Source organism: Musa acuminata, chromosome BXJ3-9, assembly GCF_036884655.1.
Source record: "Musa acuminata AAA Group cultivar baxijiao chromosome BXJ3-9, Cavendish_Baxijiao_AAA, whole genome shotgun sequence".
Taxonomy (NCBI): Eukaryota; Viridiplantae; Streptophyta; class Magnoliopsida; order Zingiberales; family Musaceae; genus Musa; species Musa acuminata.
In genome coordinates, this window is record NC_088357.1 from 1863041 (window position 1) to 1884597 (window position 21557).

Below are 21557 nucleotides of genomic sequence, written 5' to 3' on the forward strand. Positions count from 1 at the left end.
TTGTAAACAAAGCTCAAAATACATGTTAGGAGCACATTAGTGTAGCCTCAATTGAATGATGTATTCAATGTAAATGTAGTCCCCAAAACCCTTATAGTTAATGCCCACATGAGTGACCCCACCAACCCTTTCTCCTTCTCATGTTTCCCTCCCCCATCCCCCCCCACCAGTTTTAAAAGGAACTGACCTCAAGCTTCCCTCACGTACTCACACCCCCTCCATTAATGCATGCCACAAAGCTCGAGGGAAGAATTTAAATCCCTCCCACCGCTTCTCCTCCTTCCTCGCCCTACTGTGGGAAGACCAGATGGGCAAGAAGCTAAGCTTGAGTTCCTTCCTGTTCAGGCTTAGGGACTCACCCAAGCCTTCTTGCTACTTCACTTCTCCTCCTCCTCCTTCGTGGCCTTGGCCTTCCTGTAGGCACCCGAGGACCAGCTCCTTCCGGGACGTCGATGGAGGCGCCATCTACAAGACTGTGAACTCGGTGTACTTCGACTCCACGGACTCGTTCTTCACCCGCTCGTCGGAGGAGCAGGAGAGCTTCTCCACGGCGTCGGAAGACTCGGACGGGGACTCGGTGGAGACGGTGGTGCGGGGGCTGCGGTCGGACCGCCTCTTCTTCCGCCCCGGCGAGACGAGCTCGATACTTGAGGAGGCGAAGACCGGAGAGCTACCCTTCAAGGACAGCGTCGTGCTGGCGATGGAGTCGGAAGACCCGTACCGCGACTTCCGGCTGTCCATGGAGGAGATGGTGGTGGCTCATGGGCTCAGAGACTGGGAGCGGCTTGAGGAGCTTCTGGAGTGGTACCTACGCGTCAACGGGAAGAAGACTCATGGCTTCATAGTTGGAGCCTTCGTGGATCTGCTTGCAGGCCTCGCTTCTCCTCTTCCATCTTCTTTTTCACCCTCCAAGTCAATGGAAATGGAGGAAATCAAAGAGGAAGAAGGAAGCAGATCAAGTTAACTTCTTTTGGATCCAAGAAAATATGTACATTGATCTTCTTTTTTGAGCACTTCCAGTTCATATTGTCAGGTAGCTTTCAGATATTAAACCTTCAAGGCTGATGGCTATGAACACCTTTCTCTTCCTTCTTTCTGTGCTACTTCTCCCTCCTCCCTCTCACCTAAGTTCTCAGATGTCCAATGACAGAGTAATACTTTCCAGCGTTCGCTATTATGTGTATGGCATGATAGTTTTATATCTTGTAATATACTTATCAAGCTCATATTATTTTTGCAAGAGTCCTTTTTTTTGTAGCTGAAGAAGCCAAGGCCGGCTGTCCTCTAGCATAGCAGATGAAAGGCTCATAACAGTCGTGGCCAATCGCCCAGTTATCTATTACGGTAAGACAAATGCTCGATAGATAAATTGGACAGCACTGCTTCTGCAGCAGATCATGACAACAACCAAACATTGAGTCCAAATCCTTCTCCAGTAGGAGCTTGGGGCTGAACTGTCGATGTTGTCGAATAGGTGCAAACTATCAGTTCATGAAGGAACAAATGCTGTGATGGAATGCATGGCTTGTGGTTTCCCCTTTTTATGGTTAATGACTACTTGCAATCCTTTGTGTTTTCATGTTGGATTCATGCAGGGTTGAAGCAATTCTTGAAACCTCTGATGTAGCTGTCTACTCACTGGATTTGCTATCAATTAAATGTTCTGGAGTTCTAATGTAGGGAATATGCACAGGTGAGCCAGTCAATTACCAGCTTGGCCTGAAGATCCAGCAGTTTGTGAGCAAATAAAAATGGTTTGCCACCCACAAACTCTCGGAGGCCAAGCTCATTTCCATCAGTTTAGGTCAATTAATCTTATCATAATATTATATAAACACATTCTACAGAAATATTCATGGAAGAACATAACATGATATGCATGTTGGTTTCGATTGGTATTTGAAGCTGATGGATTCCAAGGAAATCCATGAGCTATTCATAGTTTATACAACCTGGCAACCCCTGCCTTGCTGTGAACAGAGTTAACTCAAAATGGCTTCTCTTCACACAATATAAGAAATCTTAAGTGACATCAAGTGCCATTGACAACAAATGATGATGATTGAGGGAAGAGTAGCTGACTTTAGAAGTAGGACAAAGTTAAGTGACAGTTGCTAGTGGATTATTTAAGCAACATGACAAAGCTTGCACATGGAATTATTGTTGAAGTAATGGGTGTATGCATGGTGGATAAGGACAGTAGGCCATTGCAAATTGGATTCTTTTCTGTATCACAAGAAAGAGAAGCTTCTAAAGCTTGCATTATTTCCTTTGCAGTGAATGATGCCCTCTTGAGTGGAGTATAATGGCAAAGTGTTTATCACATTGATTCTTCACTAAGAGATCCATTATGCTAACTAAAAATTGGACTTTTGATGAAGACTAGCTAGTAGTGCTGAACATTGGTGAGAACAGAGCAATTGTGTCGGAAGCAGCTTCCTCCAAGGAAAAATGGCTTTCTACCACACACCTCTGAAGAGATTATGAGTTCAGATCTTTGTGAAGGTGGTGTCAAGCATCTTACTCAAGCAATTAATTCTGTGTGTGTGTGGGGATCAACTTCACTCTATTATTCTTTGAGAAAAACAAAAGGGCTTGACTTGGCTACTCTACATCAATGAATGTACCTGATACCTGTCCAGTATCAAGACTTCCAAACCCAAATTTTGGCTCTAGCAATTGATTCGATTCAAGCTCCAGTGAATTATGCTCCATAATATTCATGTGCATTAAATGATTTTGAAGTTTAGCTTAATGGAACATTAATTGCAGTACCTTTATGCTGTACAAATACACAAAAACAATTCATGCATACGTACCAACAACTGAACAATTCAGTAGGGGACCAAAAAGAGAGAGTTTTGGATGGTTTAGCCATAGAACCAAACCATGAATGAACCATCCAATAAATCAAACAACGTCTACAAGCTTTAGCTCAGAACTCATTTAGGTGCTTAGTGTGCAGTAATATGCAAGTACCAAAACAAAGTCAAATTTTCTTCTTCATAGGAGTCAAACTGAGTTCTACACAGTGAGGAGGTCTCACAAGGTTCTTGGTGAAGCCAAAAGGTGGGCCATTAATGGCCATGGCCATGGCCAAGGGTTTCAAGCTCTGACTAGTAATGAATCATGGGATCCTGCGACCACCACGGCGCTCCTGCAGCTGTCTCTCGTGAGTGCTTCAAGATGATATCAGCCTCCAAAATTGCTGTCTCTTAATTTGGATTCCAGTGGCTGTGCTGTGTCATGAGATAAGGCATGGCGCCAAGTCGCTGCATTCTCCATAGGTAGAAATTTATTGCTCAGCTATCAATTAATGATGGATCCATATAGATAGTTCACAAATGCAGTGATGAATCGTTCAATGTTCTGACATAAAACATGTCCTTTTACATGTATCATATGCTTGTGTTGTTACAACAGTAACTGAGACAACTCAAGAACTAAAGCCTCCGTGAGAGAAACCAAGAACTAACTATATGTAAAACTTTAATTAGTCAAGATGGTTAACTCAAATGCAAATTTAATCTATTGGCAGCATGATCACATTCGACTTGTCCATATCCCTCAGGGTCTACAGAATGATGATTGATTTCAGCTGTGCATGTTTAGGTTTCCCTCCCTGTATTTGTTGAGCTAATAACTTCAGGTAACCCTCAGTGACTATAATTTGTATCTTTGAGGTAAATTGACTGAGAAGGGAATTGCTTCAAGGGTACAACATGGTTTAAACAAAGTGAGAGGTTACAGAAATGGCTCAAACAGATCACTAGAAGGCATAGAGGAACCCCACAAGTCGAATGCATTTTGTCATGATGACTAGTTTGTATTCTCCTGTTGGATGACCTGTCAGAGGACAAGAATAAAAGATTTGTGTTTTGTCTCTACACAAGAGCTGCACAAACGGTTTCAACAATTGAAAGCACAGCCACCTAATCATGTTGTTGTGTTCCTAAGTTCAGAAAATAAATTCTCTGAACTCTTCAGAGAAGACTGGAATGAAGTGGCAATGGTGCTCATTTGATCCAAAGTCAAAACATCAGAAGCCAACAATAACATCTGACCCCTAGGAAGATGTAATTACTGTGATGTTACCCTGCACTTCAAGGGAGGGTGGGGTAGCATCCAAAGTTTCTGAGTCCCAAGTTCCAATGCTGGCAGCAAAACACTCTGCAAGTTTTCACTGCTCATTGATGAAAGGAAGCTATCAGTTGGATTTCAGCTGCATTTCCTGCAAAATTAAGTGTTGTATGCATCCTGATATGGAAAGGAAACTTTGGGAGAACACTTGGCTTGAGCACTTGAAAGTTTCTTTTCTTCTCTCTATCTCTTTCGGTGTTGATTAAGCTTTCCAAGATAGACTTTACATATATCACTTAATTAAAGGTAGAAACTGGAAAATGCTGATTACACGAGTCCCAATAAGTTATGAATAGAAGAGAAAAGGAGAAGATACAGATCTAGAGACAGAACTTGGAGATTGCCTCCTCGTTGGTTCGCCATTACTAGTGTTTCCATAGCTCTCAACATGTATAGCATAAGGCATGCAACATCTGTTGCAGAGGCAATGAAGCAATTGATGTGTGTATGTTCTGTAACAAAACAAAGTGACTCTGTTTCTTGCAGATTGATCATAGTTTGTGATTCACCAACTCTTACCACTTAATTGGGCAAAAGGTAATCAAGTGATTATTAACATACAGAAAATGAGATTTCTCAGTAGCAGAATTTTCATTTGGTGATGTGTAGGCTGTATCATTTAGTGTATGATATTTAAAAGAATAATTGGTTCTACTATGTATACTTTGACCAGATCGCAATGAAAAAGGACTTATCATCTTAATTTTTGAAGTAGTTCCTAAGTTTTTTTTTCTGCAACTAATCCCTATCAAAATTTGCTTTTACACCTACAGCTAGAACTTCCCATCAAAAGCAAGAAACAACCTGAACTAATTCCTCTTGTTCTTTTTCAGAGTTGCAGCTCAATCTGAGCTCAAATATACTTAATCTAGCAGTATACTTGAAGCTTGTTTGCCTGTTCTTTTTGCTGCTTTTGATCTCTGATGCAGAAGCTGCGCAAGGCATGATGGCATGCACTGGTAGAGCAGAAGGTGAATCACTGGAAGATCCATGAGACAGCGACTCGTTGAAGAACTCAGACAAACACTGCGGGCAGTAAATGTGGGTTTTAGGAGGCAAAAGAACAGAGCGAAGGCTCTCCACATACCATCACATCATCAACAAGCGGCTTTGCCCAGGTACACGGCATCTTCACCGCATCCAACCATGCAAACGAAACACACTTCAGCTTCCACCAAATTGCTTCTTTTTGGTAGCTTTGTTCTGGGAATTCGAGATCCTGTCACCAGCAGTGGAGTTACCCTCTGATTATCCACGTGGCACCCGGTCGTGGCAGGATCTCAACTCTTGTCCTTTTCGTGGGCCGTTGCGGCCGCGTGCGGGGGTGTGCCGTCACCGCCGTCTGCAGCCGGTGGCAGAGGAGGGCGGCGGCGGCGAGGGCTAGGGTGGTGAGAAGAGGCCGTTCAAGATCTCGGCGAAGGCACGGAGAATGAGGTGGTGGTGGCGTGGGGCGTTGAGGGCGAGGAAGCGGTGGAGGAGGTCGCGGTGGTCCTCCCACGCGTAGATCTCCATCTCCACGATCATTTGCAGCATCGAGTCCCGGAAGTCCAGGTACGGGTCCGACGACTCCTTCACCACCGCCATGCTCCCCTCGACGACCCCCATTTTGGCCGCAGCCGTCGCCGGGCACTTGTGCTTCTTCTTCTTCTGGTACGGCTTCCGCTGGCCCGTAGCGGCCGCCTTCTGCGGGCTCTCCGGTGGGTATGACGCCGGATACTGCGGAGAGGTGTAGTCTCCGTAGCGTGAGGGAGAGGAGTCGGTGGCGGTGGCTGTTGTGGTGCTGGTGGCGGCGGCGGCGGTGAGGCTGGTCTCCCAGTGGGAAATGGTGGTCGAAGGGGAGAGGAGACTGGGACTCTTCGGCGGCTTGGGTTTCTGCGAGAAGGAGAAGAAAGATGGGAGCTTCGGCCGCCGGCAGCTGCAGCCGATGTCGACCACCACCGGATGCCGCACCAAGAACTTTCTCCGGCCAGAAGGCATCTAGAACGCGAAATTTATGGTGTTGCAGAGGCAGGGGGTGTGATGGAGCGCAGAAAGTTCGGACCTTGCGTGTAATGAGAAATTCCAGCAATGAAGAAAACCCAAAAGATTTGCTCTTTCGAGATCGACAGAAGCAGAGGAAGCAAAGTGTAGGAAAAAGCTCGAGTCTTGGACGCGCGATGTCTACGATTGAAGGGATAGGAGAAGATGACTCTGTTTTCTTATTTATCGAAACAGGGGAAGAAAATGGCGATATAAAATTGGGTTTTGTTCATCACGGAGGAATCGTTTGCAGTGTGGAATCCTCAAGAAGAAAAGGATGGAATGCAAAGAGAGAAGGAAAGTTCAGGTTTTGATCTGCGACTAGAGGTGTTGGTGATCGACGAAACAATATTTGGACTCAGAGGTGAAAGGGAGTGTTATAGAGAGATGAATGAGGTCTGTAACTGAGAAGCATTATAGAACGTGATGAGAGGGAGAGAATGACAGTAGAGTTAAAAGGGAGGAGATGAGGGAAAGGGGGTGTCAGTTGGAGAAACTATTGCCTTTTAGTTGGAGCCTTGTGGTGGTGTTAGCTTTAAGATGGTGGAGGTTCAGCTTTAAGCAGGACAATGAGGGGATTGAGTTTTAATATACTTATGGACCTTTGAAGAAAAGCTAGAGGATTTAACAGGCCATGCGAATAAAGGGGTCCTCTATGCTGTTTCCCTGTTTACTTGGCTCAAAACTCTCCCGGTGGATCATTATGGGCATCTTCATGAGAAGGAAATTTTGGGAGGGAATACCAGACCGCCAAGGTTCTTGTGAGGTGAAATTTAGGAAGAAACCTAGGGCCATCTCCATCTCTTCATGCCTGTGTACTGCATGTGATGGAGAACCTGTGCTGGGTGAAGATAGGCACCAGTGAAATCTGGTACTGTTTCATGACCCCTGCAGAGTTCCAAGAATTTAAGGTTGCAGGTGGGTACTAAATTCCCTTCACAGTGAGCGCCTTCGGATCAAAATCATAATGTTTCTTATATCATAGTCAAAAGAATCCAATCAGTCTTGCTCTGCAATTGTTATGAGGAACAACAAACCTGGAGGAGGCTCATTCCAAATCTTTGTCTGTGAGTTGAAGTCCGGGAAGAGAAGTACTTTTTGGGCAAACCATCAAAAGACTCACTGTAGGAGTGGAAGGTGTTCGGAACTCACGAAAGGTGACACTGTGGGAGACTGCTCGTGCACTGAGGAGGAAGCCTTTGTTCAGTGGAATTGAGGCCGACTCAGGTACTCTCGTTTGGCCTTTTTACACACAACACTGCGTCAAAACGACCAAGTTTGGCATGCGTGGACGAAGCATGTAATCCTTTGTCTGCACAAAGAAGCAAGCATCATGGTGGCCATTGGCCCAACGGAGAGACCACCGACATTAGTCCATGCTGTCTTTTCCTACTGGTACAAGATAAAGGCAAACTTTAAGGGCATTACTGTTTAGGTTGACTCTTCTCACAGTGTGCTAGGAAAATGCTTTGGTTTGCTAGATGTAAATGCTACAACAATTACTGAAGCAGTAAAAACCCAGCACTTGAAACCACCAGAAGTTAAGTGGCAGATTTGCTAGGAAAATGCTCTCGAAGGTAGCATCATTTCACCGATTGTTGATAAAACGACGATTGACCATGACCATTCTCCAGTAGCAGATGCCCTTTGATGTCACAATCCTCCTTCTGCAAACAAATTTGATGCTGTGGCAAATCCTAGATAGATCAGTCTAAAGAGTTCACTCTACAGAGCAGGATCCTTGCTCTAGTGGAAGGAGAACAGAGGCAGTTTACAACCTTTCTGCAGCGTTGCTACTAACGACATTACCTACATGGTCTCATTTGATCTTTGCAATCTGGTTCTTGATAGAGAAGCAACCTCGGTGCAGCAGAAAGCATGCAGGTGGCTCTCTCTTTCGATTGATGAAGCAAAATTTGGCACCAGCCTTAGATTGAGACATGATATCTATCAGACAATATCTTGCAATTTCAATGGGTCACCAGCATCTGATGTGCATGCAGATTAACTCGATCACCAAACAGTGACCAGCTTTAAAGCTCATATAAGCGTATGGAGGTTTGAGAAGGATGGATAGATGGAAGAACCAGCAAGTTTAGGAGGATAATGGTGCAAAATCACAAAACTTCGAGTTTACATGAATGAAAAGTTGTGTTTTCTTTGATTCCCTGTACATACAATCTTTCCAGCAATTTTGCAGAGAGAAGCAGAAAGGAAACAGAGTGCGTAGAGAGTATCAACTTCTCAAGATTTTGATTCTATCCAGTAATCTGGAAAATGAAAAAAGAAGCATTTTTAGCTATTGAAATTGTGATGCAGACCCCAACGATCATCACTGCCAAAAAGGGTGAAATTTCCCCCCCTTTTTTTCCTTTTTGTAAACACTCAATCTAGTTCTTCTGGCATCTGAAAATTAATTATTTGACATTTTTTATTTGGATCAAATTGACTACTGATTATAATACATAAATTGTTTGTATGATTGCCATGATAGAGATGCTCTCATGATTTATGTACAGTGGATTAAGGCTAGTAAAGAAGAATATTTTCCTTTTGTATTCCCTGAACCATCATATATTGATCACAGGCATTTCATTATTATCATGTTGTTGATCACAAGTACATTTAATAAGATAGGATGGGGAGTGTCCATAAGGTATGTTGTTGTCTCCTCCTACACTAATTCAATGTTCTTTTCTCAAGTAGATGGATCCTAAAAAGGCAATCTCCTACCTAAAATGGAGTAGAAAATTCCATCATCTATATGCATAATTATAGTATAAATTCCATCATAGCATCTGTGTTTGTTGCTTGTGGAAGAAGGCATGGTCCTATTTTAGGATGAATCTAAAAGATTTTGTAGATAAAGAAGAACAAAAAGAATCAATTGGACCAACTCATCTCAGTTGCAGTCTAAATGATTCTTTGTTTTAGTATCATCATCTTTTTCAGTTTCAGAGTCTCACAAGAACATTCTTTTCCTGACCATGTTATACTTATCATGGCCGTCAGCGTCAATCTTGTATCACAGGTTTCCTTTTTCCCCTTTCTTTTCTTCCATTGGATGATGAAAAGGCTGTGTGCATGATGAATGGCAGTGGAGGTCTCTAGATGAAGCAGAGACAACAGCGTTGGACAAGTCAAAGCTTGGCATAGTGCTGCATACTTCACTTTCATCGACTTGTGCTCATAATGCAAAAGAAAGGAAGCTTTCTTTGTCTGGTAATTGGCAATTGAGGTGAAAGAGAGGGATAACGAAGAAGTTATTCATCCAAACAGCAGGATAAGTAGCAGATATTACCTCCCAATTCTTCTCATTCCTCTATTTGGCTGCCAAAATGATCAACAAAGTCATGCATTTACTACGACTTTTCTTCCAATTCCAGTGCTCTTCCACTTCAGGATTCAAGCATCTGCACTGGTCAACCCAAATGAATCTGGCTCTGGGTTTGCTTCTGGATGGGCAGATTGCTGGACCACAAAATAAGACATGAAGTAGGCTTTTACATCATCTTCTTGACTGACCACTAATCTCTTTCTTTATGTAATGCACATGTTCCACATCATTGACAGAACTTTCCTAACTATATGAGAAAATTTCTCTATTCTGTTGAGGAAAATCCTCTATTCTGTTAGGGAAATCCTTCCTCCTAATTTGTATAAATAGGAGAGGGAACATGTTAATAGATTCAAGCTAAAGCTATTTCATTTCTACAATAAAGCTTCATCAATTATTGTTACGTCCGTTCCCTTTCGCTACGGCATCTCTAGTGCTGCTCATCGGCACTGCCCCACCTTTCTTCTTGTTGTAGCTATTTTCCTTCCTCTTCTGCTACAGCTTCCTCTTCTGTTACAGCTTCCTCCTCTGTTGCAGTTTTCTCCTTTGCTGTAGTAGCATCACTGCAACATTGCTGTAGATTTCTTCTCTACCGTCGCAGCCGTCGTAATCGCAACCACGACCAACGTCGTTTAGAAAAGCGAAGCTTCGCTCTTGCCTTCGGCCAGCGACCAACGTCGCTGAGAAAAGTGAAGCTTCACCCTTCGGCCAGCGACCAACGCCGTTGCATTCCTAAGACGCTCCGTGGTCAATCCTCATCTTCCTCACCACGGTAGTCTTCGCTGATCTGTCAACATTCGACAGACTTAAGGAAAATGAAGGGAACGCCTGTGCCATCACAACAATCGCAGCAGCAGCAGCAGCGATCTACACTTATCTTACTCATGAAGCCTCTCGCTTGTAAACAATTCTTTGCATCGATCCAAGATTGATATCCTTGTCAGGAGCACCATCTTGCGGGGGCATGATAGAAGATAAGATTTTCCTAACTATATGAGAAAATTTCTCTATTCTGTTGAGGAAAATCCTCTATTCTGTTTGGAAAATCCTTCCTCCTAATTTGTATAAATAGGAGAGGGAACATGTTAATAGATTCAAGCTAAAGCTATTTCATTTCTACAATAAAGCTTCATCAATTATTGTTCTTATCTTCTATTATTTCTATCACAGAGCAGTGTATCAAGGATGATGGGTAAAGATCCAGCAGGAGTATTCCATCTTGAAGGTGTTCAAGATCATCATCTCAACCTTGGTCTAAGTCATGCCCCCCCCCCCCCCCCCCACCTTCTTTTGTGGACCAGAGTGCCTTTCAACCATGGTTGGTGTGGATAAGAGAATTCTCCGTTGAACAACCCAAGCCCCAAAAGAAAAAGAACAAGAAAGAAAGGAAAAAGACAAACGTATGATGAATTATACAACTGATAGTCTTATCATGAAAATAATAAAAATGGAAAATGACTTCTTTGTTTTGTCTTATAAAGAAATTCATGTTAGAGTGATGATTTTGTTGATTAGCCAACCTAACAATTTCATAATTGATGGCATTAATGCAACCAAGATGTCCACGTCCCTGCATTAAACTGATGTGAGTTGTCACACTGTCGTATCATTGTGTATCTTTTGCCCAGCTCAACCATCCAGTTTGACCCATTCAAGTCAAGGCCCCGGTTCGGTCCGACCGGTGGTTCACTTTCCACCCGGTGTGTTCAGTATCCGCTCATCAGTCTAAAACCAAGATGAGCTGACCATGTCGGTTAGACTCATACTCCGGAGTTAAACCGGTCCGATGGTTCGGTTGAGGCAGTCCTTATTGCTGCAGCGAAATCTCCGTTATGCTCTTGTCATCTTTTCATATTACAGATTCCGGTGGTCGCTAAAGAGTCAAAGTAAAAAAGAATAGTAGGGTATTTTCGTCAATAAATTTATCCAGAGGACACGAGGTCCACCCATCCTTCCTCGTTGCTTTCGTGAGAAGACGTCCCGCGAAAGCAACCTCCTCTCTCTTTTTCTTCTCCGTTAAGTCGAGACTTCCGCAGCAGAGGAGCGTATTGTAGAGATTTCTTGATCACCATTATCAAGAGGGAGCGGAGAAAGAGAAGAGGATAATATTGGGGCGTGTTCGACTTCGGGTTTTGAAGCTTCGGAGTTCCATCATTTCCTCACGCACCGACGAAGAAAGGAGTTAAACGGTCAACGCCGTAGAATTTGAAGATTGTGCGTGTGAGATCTTGGCTTAGTCGTTCTCTTCTTACATCTCTTGGTTTCTTGGGTTTCTTATATATGTTGTTAATTTCGATTGCGAAGTGCAGAATTTTGTGGGATCAGTTCGAAGATGTTGGCAGAGTACATAACCAGATTTCTCGTGTGAGTCGTCGTTTATAGAATTTTTCTGATGAATTGTTTTCTCCTTTTTTTTGTTCTTCCATGTTTATCTTTGATCTGAATCTGAGAAATCTCGAGCTAAAGACTACAAGCAAAACAATGGCAGGGTGTTGTTTGGCTATGCTTATCCGGCTTTCGAATGCTTCAAGACATTGGAACAGCATCCGGGCAACACAAGGCAGCTTCAATTCTGGTGCCAATACTGGTAAATTCTTCTCCTTGATAACAGGAAGGAAAAGAAAGTAAATATACATTCTGATGCTTGGATTCAATTGCCATGTTTTTTCTTTGGTCCTGTCGCGGAGAAAATCTTACAAATTATGGACTTTGGGATCTTAATATGAGAAAGATATCAAATTAAGAGTAAGATTGAGATTATGTTGCCTTATCCAACAAGTTACAACTGGGTAATTTTTTGTTTAGGGAACTGATCGGTTTACATCTTAGCAGAAGAACAATTCAAATTGTTGAGTCAGATATATTAGAATGATGCTTTACGATTGATAGCTCTCGTTAGGAACTGAATGGAATGGGATGCTGAGGAACTCTGTTCTGAGATTGAGAAAACATAATAATTTTGGAACATAAAGATAATATATATATATATATTTTTTCCTTGGATAAGATGTCACGTCGCAATCTTCACCCATATATACACCTAATTCGAAGTCTGCAATGGTGCCTAATATGGTGAAGGGAAGCTGGCCAGCGCTGCATCTGTACCTCTGTCTGATGGCGATGATTGATTTATAGTTTATACACCACTGATTAGGTTTGGTGGACTGGTAGTGGCACGCATTAGTAGCATCATGTTCCAAACCTATATGGCAAAAGTCAACTCTACCGCCAGATCTGTGAGCTGAGTTCCTTTACATGTCATCCTCGATTTCTGACAACTGATTAGAGTTGTGTTCAACTTGATTCACCTTCTGTTGAATCGGGGGATTCAATGGAGCTGTTTCATTAATGGGGGAAAATGAACGAGACTCTGGTATTCCTGTCACCCTCATGTTTGCGAATGATGAGCTTCGTATTTGCAGGATCATCGTGGCGATACTGACGGTCATCGAGATGGTGGGCGAGTTTCTAGTCTCAATGTAATGTTTGACTCTGGTAGTCTCGTTCGTTTCTTGATGTTTGAGTTCGATCTGTGCGTGACTTGATTCCTCTCCATGAAGGTTGCCCATGTATGGCGAAGCCAAGCTGGCCTTCTTGGTCTACCTGTGGTACCCGAAAACCAAGGTATTCGTTCAAACGAGATGCGGTGATCGACATTAATGGAGATTTCACTTGGTGCTCATCTTCTTTGGTCTCGCGAACAATGCAGGGATCCGATCTGGTGTACGACACCTTCCTCCGCCCGCTCGTCATGCAGTACGAACCTGACATCGAGGAGAGGTTCCGAAACCTGCGGGCTAAGTCCGGGCAGCTGCTCATCTTCTACCTCAAGAACTTCACAGAGAAAGGCCAGATCTTGTTCCTCGATGTCCTCCGCTATGTGGTCTCTAAGGCCTCGAGCGGTACCGAGGTAATGATGGTACGCTTATAAGGTCGTCGTAAGACAGCATGGTGGTTGACTCGGTTGACGATAAATGATGTCAAACGTTGTCGGAGGATGCGGAAGATTGACTAGTTCATAAAGCCTAACTTTTCTCTCTTTTTTCTTCAGCGGATTAGAGGACGAGGATCGTCTTCCAAGAACAAGAAACGGGAGAAGCAGGGTGCGGACGAATTGGAGGACATCGCCGAAGCCTTGTTTGCCACAAATGCGAAGCAACGGGGATCGCGCCAGCACAAATAAGATCACACAATAGCTGTAAATTTAGGGAGATTAAAATAGACACAAAAATGATGATGAATTACTGGTTATTGACGTTTCTTTTTCGATTTGAATCGTGATTTTTCGTTTTGGGAAATGCTTGTCGAATCCTTTTGCTATTCGTCGACGGATCAGCGGTTGATGTATACAATGTGAAGGTTGTGCTATCATCCTAAGCGGCACAAGGATCGAAAGAGGCGGCGGAGGAAATGGAGGCAGGGGGAGAGGAGGTCGGCACAGGAGAGGACGGCGAGCGCCCGCCGGAGCAGCCCGCGGGGGGGAGGGGCGGCCGCCCTCGGCGTCAGCTGCAGGTACGCGTGCGCCGCCTGCTGCACGAGGCGGTTCCGGATCCGGATCTCGCCGCCCCCACCGCCGCCGGGTCCCCCGCCGCACCCCGGGGCGCCGGGGGTGGTAGGCGACGCCATCCCGGACGGCGGCGGCGTGGAACTCATGATGTCGCGGAGGCTGGTGTAGTCGATGTCCTTGGGCCAGCGGCGGCCGGCAGCGGCGGCGTGGGCGGGCACGATGTCGAGCGCCGCGGGCAGCGTCACCCCCCGCCGTCGCAGCGACAACGACAGCTTGCCGCTGGCCAGCGGAGACAGCAAGGGCTTCTTCTCATCGGTGGCTTCGTTTCCCATGGCATGGAAGGAGAGAAAGAAGGGAGGGAGGAAGAATGCAGGTAGAGATCGAGGAGGAGAATTTATAGGGAGGGAAGGGCTGTTTGAAAGCACCACCATACATAGGTTCGTTTGACGGCCCGTCCAAAAAGGCTTTGAGACTCGCACGGAGATGCGAGGAAATGGTCAGAAACGTGGTTGGTGATGCGGCGGTGCAGCGTGAGGGGTTTGGATTCTAATATTAGTGAGACGGTCCTTAGTAATTGGAATCAGCATGATGCGGTGGTTGGATAAGGGAGATAGCCGACCCGGGAACCGAGGCACGGTGCAGGGGCAGCTACCGTGTTGACCACTATTCCAAGTTTAGCTTTAGTCGCATAAGACGATTAAATTAACCGAGAGGACAAACAGGGAAAAGTACCAAAAGAGTTTACGTGGAAAAAAAGAATTTGATGGTTAATGCATAAGACAAATAAAATAATAAATGATATGCCCGAGTAATCACCTGATGCGGTGAATTGATCACATCGACAGTAATTATCATCCTTTCTAGGTATGAAAAATAGTGCATTTGACCCTCTATTTATATGTATATATATATCATTTATTTTCTCTGCAAAAAAATTGGAGAAAAATAACAGAGAATTTTAATTGTGCGTGCCCTAAGTCAACGGTATCCGGTGAGGAACCAACGATGTCAGATCCAGCCACGTGGTCACGCCTTTGCAAAGCCTCCATTAATCCACGCACTAGAAGCAAGCCTGGACGGGTGGCCCGACATGAACCAATCCCACCTCGTCTCCTCCTCGACTTTACCCTGCGTCTCCCCAACCCACAATTCCTTCTCAGGGGACACCGCAATGGCCACAGCAGCTCTCCTCTTATCTACCCTTCCCCCGGCCCAACGCCACGGCCTCCTCCAGTACCACCACTCTACCCGCCCCCGCTGCCGCCTTCTCCCCGCCTCTCCACTGCAGGGGAGGCAGCGCCATCGCTTGCCCAGCCCCATCCGCGCGATCCAAGAGACCGAAGAGAAAGCCAAGGCCTCGTCCTCTGCCGACGAGATCACCGAGAAGTACGGGCTGGAGTTTGGCCTCTGGAAGGTGAGCCGCTAGCTGCCGCACCTGGAGCTACACTCCCAAAGTCTGCCCTCGACTCATCTGCCCTCTTTGCTTGTCCGTGCAGATATTTAGCTCCAAGGAGGGCGGCGACGGAGCGGAGGGGGAAGGCAAAGAGAAGTCCAAAGCTGATCAGGCCAAGGAACTGCTGGCCAAGTACGGAGGAGCTTACTTGGCCACCTCAATCACCCTCTCCTTGATCTCCTTCTCCCTCTGCTACCTCCTCATCGGTGCCGGAATCGATGTGCAGGCGCTGCTCAACAAGGTAAGACACGAGAACCTTTCGAAGCAAAGTTGCGCGTCGTAGCTAACAGAAGGTCCCACGGCCTGTGTGACAGATTGGCATTGCGACCGATGAGACTGGGGGCAAGGTCGGCACCTTTGCGCTGGCATATGCTGCACACAAGGCAGCATCTCCGATCAGGTTCCCGCCGACGGTCGCCCTCACCCCGATCGTCGCCAGTTGGATCGGGAAGAAGACCAACAAGTGACCGGATCTGCGAGCAAACCCTTCCACCTTATGCTTCTTCACTCTCTGTTGACTTGCCACTACAAAACTGTCCGTCCCATTCCATTCATCAGAGTTTTGTGAACTGGGTGGGTGGCTGTAGATTTGTCAGTCATGTAGTAGCTACTATTATACACGAATGAAACACTGGCTTGCTGGAAAACTAGAATTGTCTTGTGCAAACCCTCAGGGTTTTGAGAATCTTGGTCTTACAACAGTGGAAGGAGATGGATCTGTAACACAAACATCATATTCTATATTGTCCACAACCCATGTTTACCAACCTTGTTCATCCATGTATATTATATTTATGAGCTACTCGAATTCAGCAGCCACCTAACACAGTGGACAAGTTGTTTATCTTGTTATGCCTCAGCCTTTCCCACACCAAGATCGAATCACCCCCTAAATTCTCATGCAAGAATACATGGGTTTTAAATCTAATTGTGAAAAGCTTTGAAAGCTACGTAGATGAGTACATGATCTTTTAAGAATTTACATATTTTGAAACTAGATTATTTCACATGTCTTTAGATGCTCCCCTATCGATTGCAAAGTCATGTGAATTTATAAGAGTTAGATCTTTGAAGGATGTCAATGATTCATCAAGTCTCAATGTGTAGATGTCCATTGGCTCAAATGTCGCAATGGCATAACCATGCGACAAGTTGCTACTTATTGACGAGGTGCATCTGTCATACATATAAGCACAATGCGGATAATGGTCAAATCAACATTATTACTTGTTGATGATGTCAAATTTGGATCGTCCATCTGTGGAAGAAGACCATTCGAGCCTATCTATCACCACAGCAACATATTCTTCAAGTTTGCAGTGAGTTAGAGTGATACAGGTCGTGACCACCAATCATCCCTCGCTCGGGTACTGCTCAGAATTTTGTGATGGAGAAGCCCCACACACCAGGAAACTTGATGAAGTCTATTGCTAATTCATAGTTGGCAATTCGTATCAGCTTATGCCGGGCGATCATTAAGCTAATGTAAATGATCTGGAACTCACTCCCTCTGGTCAGCCAACATAGGTAAGGGTAGAAAGGAAGGATCTTTCTCTTGAGGGCCATAGCAGAGAACAAAATCACGAGGCAGATGAGGATGGTGAGCCACATGTAGTGATCCGCAATCAGCACACACACACCACTGGCGAATGCTGCCTTGAACCCTATGAACGCGACCTGCAGTAGTATTTCGGATAGAGTAAGACTGTAGACCTGGGTAACAGGAGTTCCTACCCGCACATAGATGACGAGGAATGGAACACAAATGGAGGATATCATGGCCAGGGCATCAGATATCAGAAACACCACAAAGGCAATCCCCCTTATACGCCTGTAGATGCTCTCATCATCGCTGCGATCCCTCTCAAAACTCCCTGATAAGGTGAATGCTGCAGTGAAGGTGACGGTGGTAATAAGCGCTGCCACGACGGGTAGACTATCGGCGATCTCTTTATAGTTCTTCTCTTCGACTTTGCTCTTTTGGTCTACCGCATGCTTACTGTCGGCTATTTCTTTTTTATTCTTCTCTTCAACCGTGCCCTTTTGGTCTACCGGATGTACCATGTCCTGAAGGAGCTGCGGGTCACTGAATCGCGCACCCTTATTCGTCAAATCAATCACTACCTTGAACTGCAAAAACAAGTAGAACCTGTTGGATCATTTAGACGGACACCAGGAACAGGGGTGAAGGGTTGAAAGTACGTACCATTTTGATTACCAGGCGGTTCCTTGTGTTGGATAGAGCGACATCAAGAGCGGTTTGACCGCGGTTGTTGGTTGCACTAAGCTTGACGCTTGGACTGGACGACAACATTTGTATGATGGCCATGTCTCGAGATATTATAGCTCGATGCAGGGGAGTGTTCCCATCCGAATCCGGCTCGTTCAAGAGATCAGTGAGACGAGGTGATGTAGCCACAAATCGGACCACTTGTTCTCTTCGTTTGCTGATGGCTACGTGGAAGAAGTTGCTGCCCTCCCCGTCCCTCACCTCCGTACAACCGGAGCATGTTTCGATGAGATGTTTGATCACGTTCACATGCCCGAAGCTTGCAGCGACATGGATTGCAGAGGCGCCACCATTGTCTCGCAAATACGCAGTAGATGCATCATTTTGTAGCAGAAGTCTCACCATTTCGAGGTCTCCGCGGGCGGCTGCAAAGTGGAGAGGTACGAGTCCGGCGGCATCGGCCTTTCGGGTTAAACTGGCCCTCTGCTGCAGCAACATCCTTGTGATTTCCACAGCTGATAAATCGGAAGCCGTCGGAAAAGGTTGTGGGATCCACCAATAAACTAAAAGCTTATATTAAACATGAGTATTTATAATCTTTTAGAAGATTCCATCTTATTTCTTTTCTGAATTACGTATGAATAAGACTCTTAAATCAAAATCTTATTAATTTAATATTTCAAGAAACCCATATAAAAAATATATTGTCAAACCTTTCGTTTGAAATAAACGTAATTAATTATACACTAAGGAAACTACTATTGGAACAATCTACTGTTCTAATTCATAAGAGAGAGTCAGTCTTAATTGAAACAGATGGATAGTTCTATGTCTATAAGATTTAACAGTACAATTTGACACAGAGGGTTCGTGTGATCGATCGACTTACGGGAGCTCCTGAGCACGGCTGAGTGCAAAGCTGTCCGCCCATTAGGTCCGTCGCATGACGCCTCCGTCGCCGCCAGCAAACGCCGCACGATCGACGCTGACCCGCTTTCCACCGCCATATAGAGGGGCGACACGCCGTTGACGTTGTTGGTCACCGCCGATACGCCCGGAGCCTTCGCCATCAGTTCCTCGACGAAGGAATCGTGGCCGTTCAGTGCCGCCTCGTGCAAGGCTGTGTTACCAACGTTGTTTACCATGTAGGGCAGCCGACGTTCAGGATCGCCCCGACGGGGGGGGTGAGGGATGAAGACATCCACCATGGGCGTGTGGCCGGCTCTGGCAGCGCAGTGCAACGGAGTGTCACCTTGTCCGTTTTGGATCACGAGGAAGAAGGGCTGCCGGCTGAGGGCTCTGGTGGCGAAGTCAGTGTGTCCTAGCTTGGCTGCAATGTGAAGCACGGTGTTCCTTTCGGCCGTGACTTGAAGGAGGGAGTCGTTCCCTCCGAGTACGCTCATGTCGCCCGTCCTCGCTGCCACCAACAATTCATGGCTCATCGGAGTAGCGAATAAGCCAGGGAGTGGTTCCATGGCCTCCTCCTCTCCTTGTCGAGATAGTCTTTAACTATTATAAAGTAACCCAAGACGATATGCCGTCGATAAGAATGCGTTTGTGTGATATGGTTCTAACTCATTCGATGTTAATGTCAGTGTGTCTCTAAACAGTGCGATAATGAATTAAACTGAAACTTGGTAGTTGGTAATCTTTGACCCATTCTCCAAAACATGTCTGAACAGAGTCAATGTAAAACCAGCCGACTCCCAAGTCTTTCTTATTGTGGATGACAGTAGCTAACACATGATCAAGCCATGAGATGGTTTGGGAAGTCCCCATCGATCGTCCATCATCTGCATAGAATAGAATAGAACAGCGGCACATACATCCCGTTCTAGTGGGAGTTTCTGATTTCTGATTTCTTATGACAGTGCCACAATACCTGCCTTCTCCTCTCACACAAACCACACTACTGTTTTGTGAAAAATGATACTTATAACCATGCTTTTCTAGTGCAAGCAAATGAGACAATATGAGTCTTTTCAACTCCGGAAATATCCCATTATTACCATAAAATGCTTCGTCCACAACATTGATTAAATCCATACCACTTATCTCAACAATCTCAAGATCGAGTAGTCCTCCGAGTGATAGTTATACCCCTCTTTTATCTATACAGGGAATTCTTCACCAACATATAAAATAATCTTTAATTTTTTCAAGTTTGGATTGGGTTGGAGGCCTTCAAGTAATTGTAGCGACACTGAAGTTATCATATTTTCCCTATTTACCCATTTCTAATGTAACTTCAAATACATGAGTTACGGAAGTATATCATGCAACTTTAAATAAGTCAAAGTATCTTCTGAATTTGACACTTGTTCGAGGTTTTATAACTATAATTCATTTAGATTCATCAACGATTCCAACTTTGAGAAGGCATTTCCAAGATCACCAACTACGATATGTCCAGACAACTTCAGGAGGTTACTCATCTGACTTATTCCATATGATATTTGGTTCAATGGACATCTATATACATTAAGATTTGTCAGCTTTTTCATATTATTCAAACCCTCAGGCAATTCGATAAGCCATTGATAACTTTTCAGGTCTAACTCTTGCAAATTTATAAGGTTGGTGACCGAAATAGGTTGCCTATGAAGTTTTGTACAATAAGCAAGTTTTAAAACATGCAAGTTCCCAAGATTATTTATTCGCTTCGGTAGTTTCTAAAGCTTTTCATAATAAGCTAGATTTAATACTCATAAATTTCTGAGCTTGCATAAGGATTTAGTAAGTGCTTGGATCTCGGACCGGGAAAGATTGAGGTATCTCAAGATAAGCAACTTGCCCACCGAATTAGGTAGCTATTCAACTTTGATGACTCGTAAATATAATATACATAGATGTATAAGATTGGTAAACATACCTTCCGGAATTTATAGGATATGAATATCCATCTCTTTTTGTAATAGCAAACCTCTCAACTGATTTATCCCATCGAATAAGGTCGTCGGAAATGTGATCGTATTGGAATCGATGAACATACGTAAATAAAGATATTGTCGTGGTATTGTTGAATTTGATAAAACCCCCCTCAAGTCATAGCAATGTTTTGTGGTAGTAAATAAAAAATACATATCATCATAGACGTGGAACTCCAGATTTGCCTTTAATGGTGCCTTCGACGTCTGAATACGGCAGAAAGCCTTCAACAGCTAAGACGTGCAAGAGGTCTTCATAATTGGTCTTGTCATCTTGTACAATCAACCAGCGGTACAAGACTAATCGTGTCATCGTATGTGGCATGTAATGAAGAAAAATTAAAGCCGTGTCCTGGTTGTGCATCACTTTCTCCCATTGACGCGGAAATTTGTTGTTGCCATCGATTCATTTCAGTATATCTGAATACGGAGCCAAAAATTTTCGCCTCCGTGAGAGACCAATCAATCATATAAATAATAGTTTCTCTTACAGGATTGAAATATCGCGTTTGCTTGCTCGTGTAGATCATGCCGGATGAGTGCTTGTCTCATGCATAATTTTGCCCATTCATCCTCCGATAGGCCGCTGAATTGCCACGTTCGGACGGAGGACCCCAATATATCCAGAATAAAAAACAAGTCAGGAATGACCACCACGGTACTCCCCGGTGCGCCGACGAGCAATAGAAAGTTCTCCAATTGGAGCCACTTATCCCTATCCTCCTCCCCTAGATCATCCAGAACGAGGAAGTATTTGCTTCCATAGATTCCATCGTAGAATAGCCCGATGTCATCGCATGGCTCCCGGTTATTGAACTCGTGAATTCTCTCATGATCCACGTGGGATCGAGAGATTCAATATTTGGGACAGGATAATATATATATAATATAACTAATTAAATTCTGATGAAATATTTTGATCAATAAAAAAGAAGTTCACAATA

The 21557-nt window shown here is 44.6% G+C and overlaps 5 protein-coding genes across 8 annotated transcripts; 3 read left to right on the forward strand and 2 right to left on the reverse strand.

Annotated features, from left to right (window-relative positions):
- The first annotated feature begins 208 nt into the window (after positions 1 to 208).
- On the forward strand, positions 209 to 1071 carry LOC135648854 (transcription repressor OFP13-like). Its single transcript, XM_065166828.1, has one exon. The coding sequence runs from the start codon at positions 308 to 310 to the stop codon at positions 962 to 964; it is 657 nt and encodes a 218-aa protein (XP_065022900.1). The 5' UTR covers positions 209 to 307; the 3' UTR covers positions 965 to 1071.
- Positions 1072 to 4848: 3777 nt separating this feature from the next.
- LOC103996782 (transcription repressor OFP8-like) lies at positions 4849 to 6721 on the reverse strand. The gene has a single exon (XM_009417768.3). The coding sequence runs from the start codon at positions 6115 to 6117 to the stop codon at positions 5521 to 5523; it is 597 nt and encodes a 198-aa protein (XP_009416043.2). The 5' UTR covers positions 6118 to 6721; the 3' UTR covers positions 4849 to 5520.
- Positions 6722 to 11501: 4780 nt separating this feature from the next.
- Positions 11502 to 13771, forward strand: LOC135650107 (putative HVA22-like protein g). 4 transcript variants are annotated; one of them, XM_065169256.1, is made up of 7 exons: positions 11502 to 11714; positions 11801 to 11860; positions 11985 to 12083; positions 12919 to 12975; positions 13057 to 13120; positions 13206 to 13406; positions 13548 to 13771. In XM_065169256.1, the coding sequence occupies exons 2-7, from the start codon at positions 11829 to 11831 to the stop codon at positions 13677 to 13679; spliced, it is 585 nt and encodes a 194-aa protein (XP_065025328.1). In that variant the 5' UTR covers positions 11502 to 11714; positions 11801 to 11828; the 3' UTR covers positions 13680 to 13771. The 4 variants fall into 4 exon arrangements, with proteins under 4 accessions (XP_065025328.1, XP_065025327.1, XP_065025325.1 ...); XM_065169255.1 differs by having other exon boundaries at positions 11502 to 11710; XM_065169253.1 differs by having other exon boundaries at positions 11503 to 11716; positions 11806 to 11860.
- A 1309-nt stretch (positions 13772 to 15080) lies between these two features.
- On the forward strand, positions 15081 to 16223 carry LOC135650106 (uncharacterized). The gene is made up of 3 exons (XM_065169252.1): positions 15081 to 15417; positions 15500 to 15697; positions 15771 to 16223. The coding sequence occupies exons 1-3, from the start codon at positions 15094 to 15096 to the stop codon at positions 15921 to 15923; spliced, it is 675 nt and encodes a 224-aa protein (XP_065025324.1). The 5' UTR covers positions 15081 to 15093; the 3' UTR covers positions 15924 to 16223.
- A 438-nt stretch (positions 16224 to 16661) lies between these two features.
- On the reverse strand, positions 16662 to 19175 carry LOC103997230 (ankyrin repeat-containing protein At5g02620). Its single transcript, XM_009418400.3, has 3 exons — positions 18576 to 19175; positions 17663 to 18201; positions 16662 to 17586 (listed from the first exon to the last, which is right to left on the reverse strand). The coding sequence occupies exons 1-3, from the start codon at positions 19159 to 19161 to the stop codon at positions 16831 to 16833; spliced, it is 1881 nt and encodes a 626-aa protein (XP_009416675.3). The 5' UTR covers positions 19162 to 19175; the 3' UTR covers positions 16662 to 16830.
- Positions 19176 to 21557: the final 2382 nt, after the last annotated feature.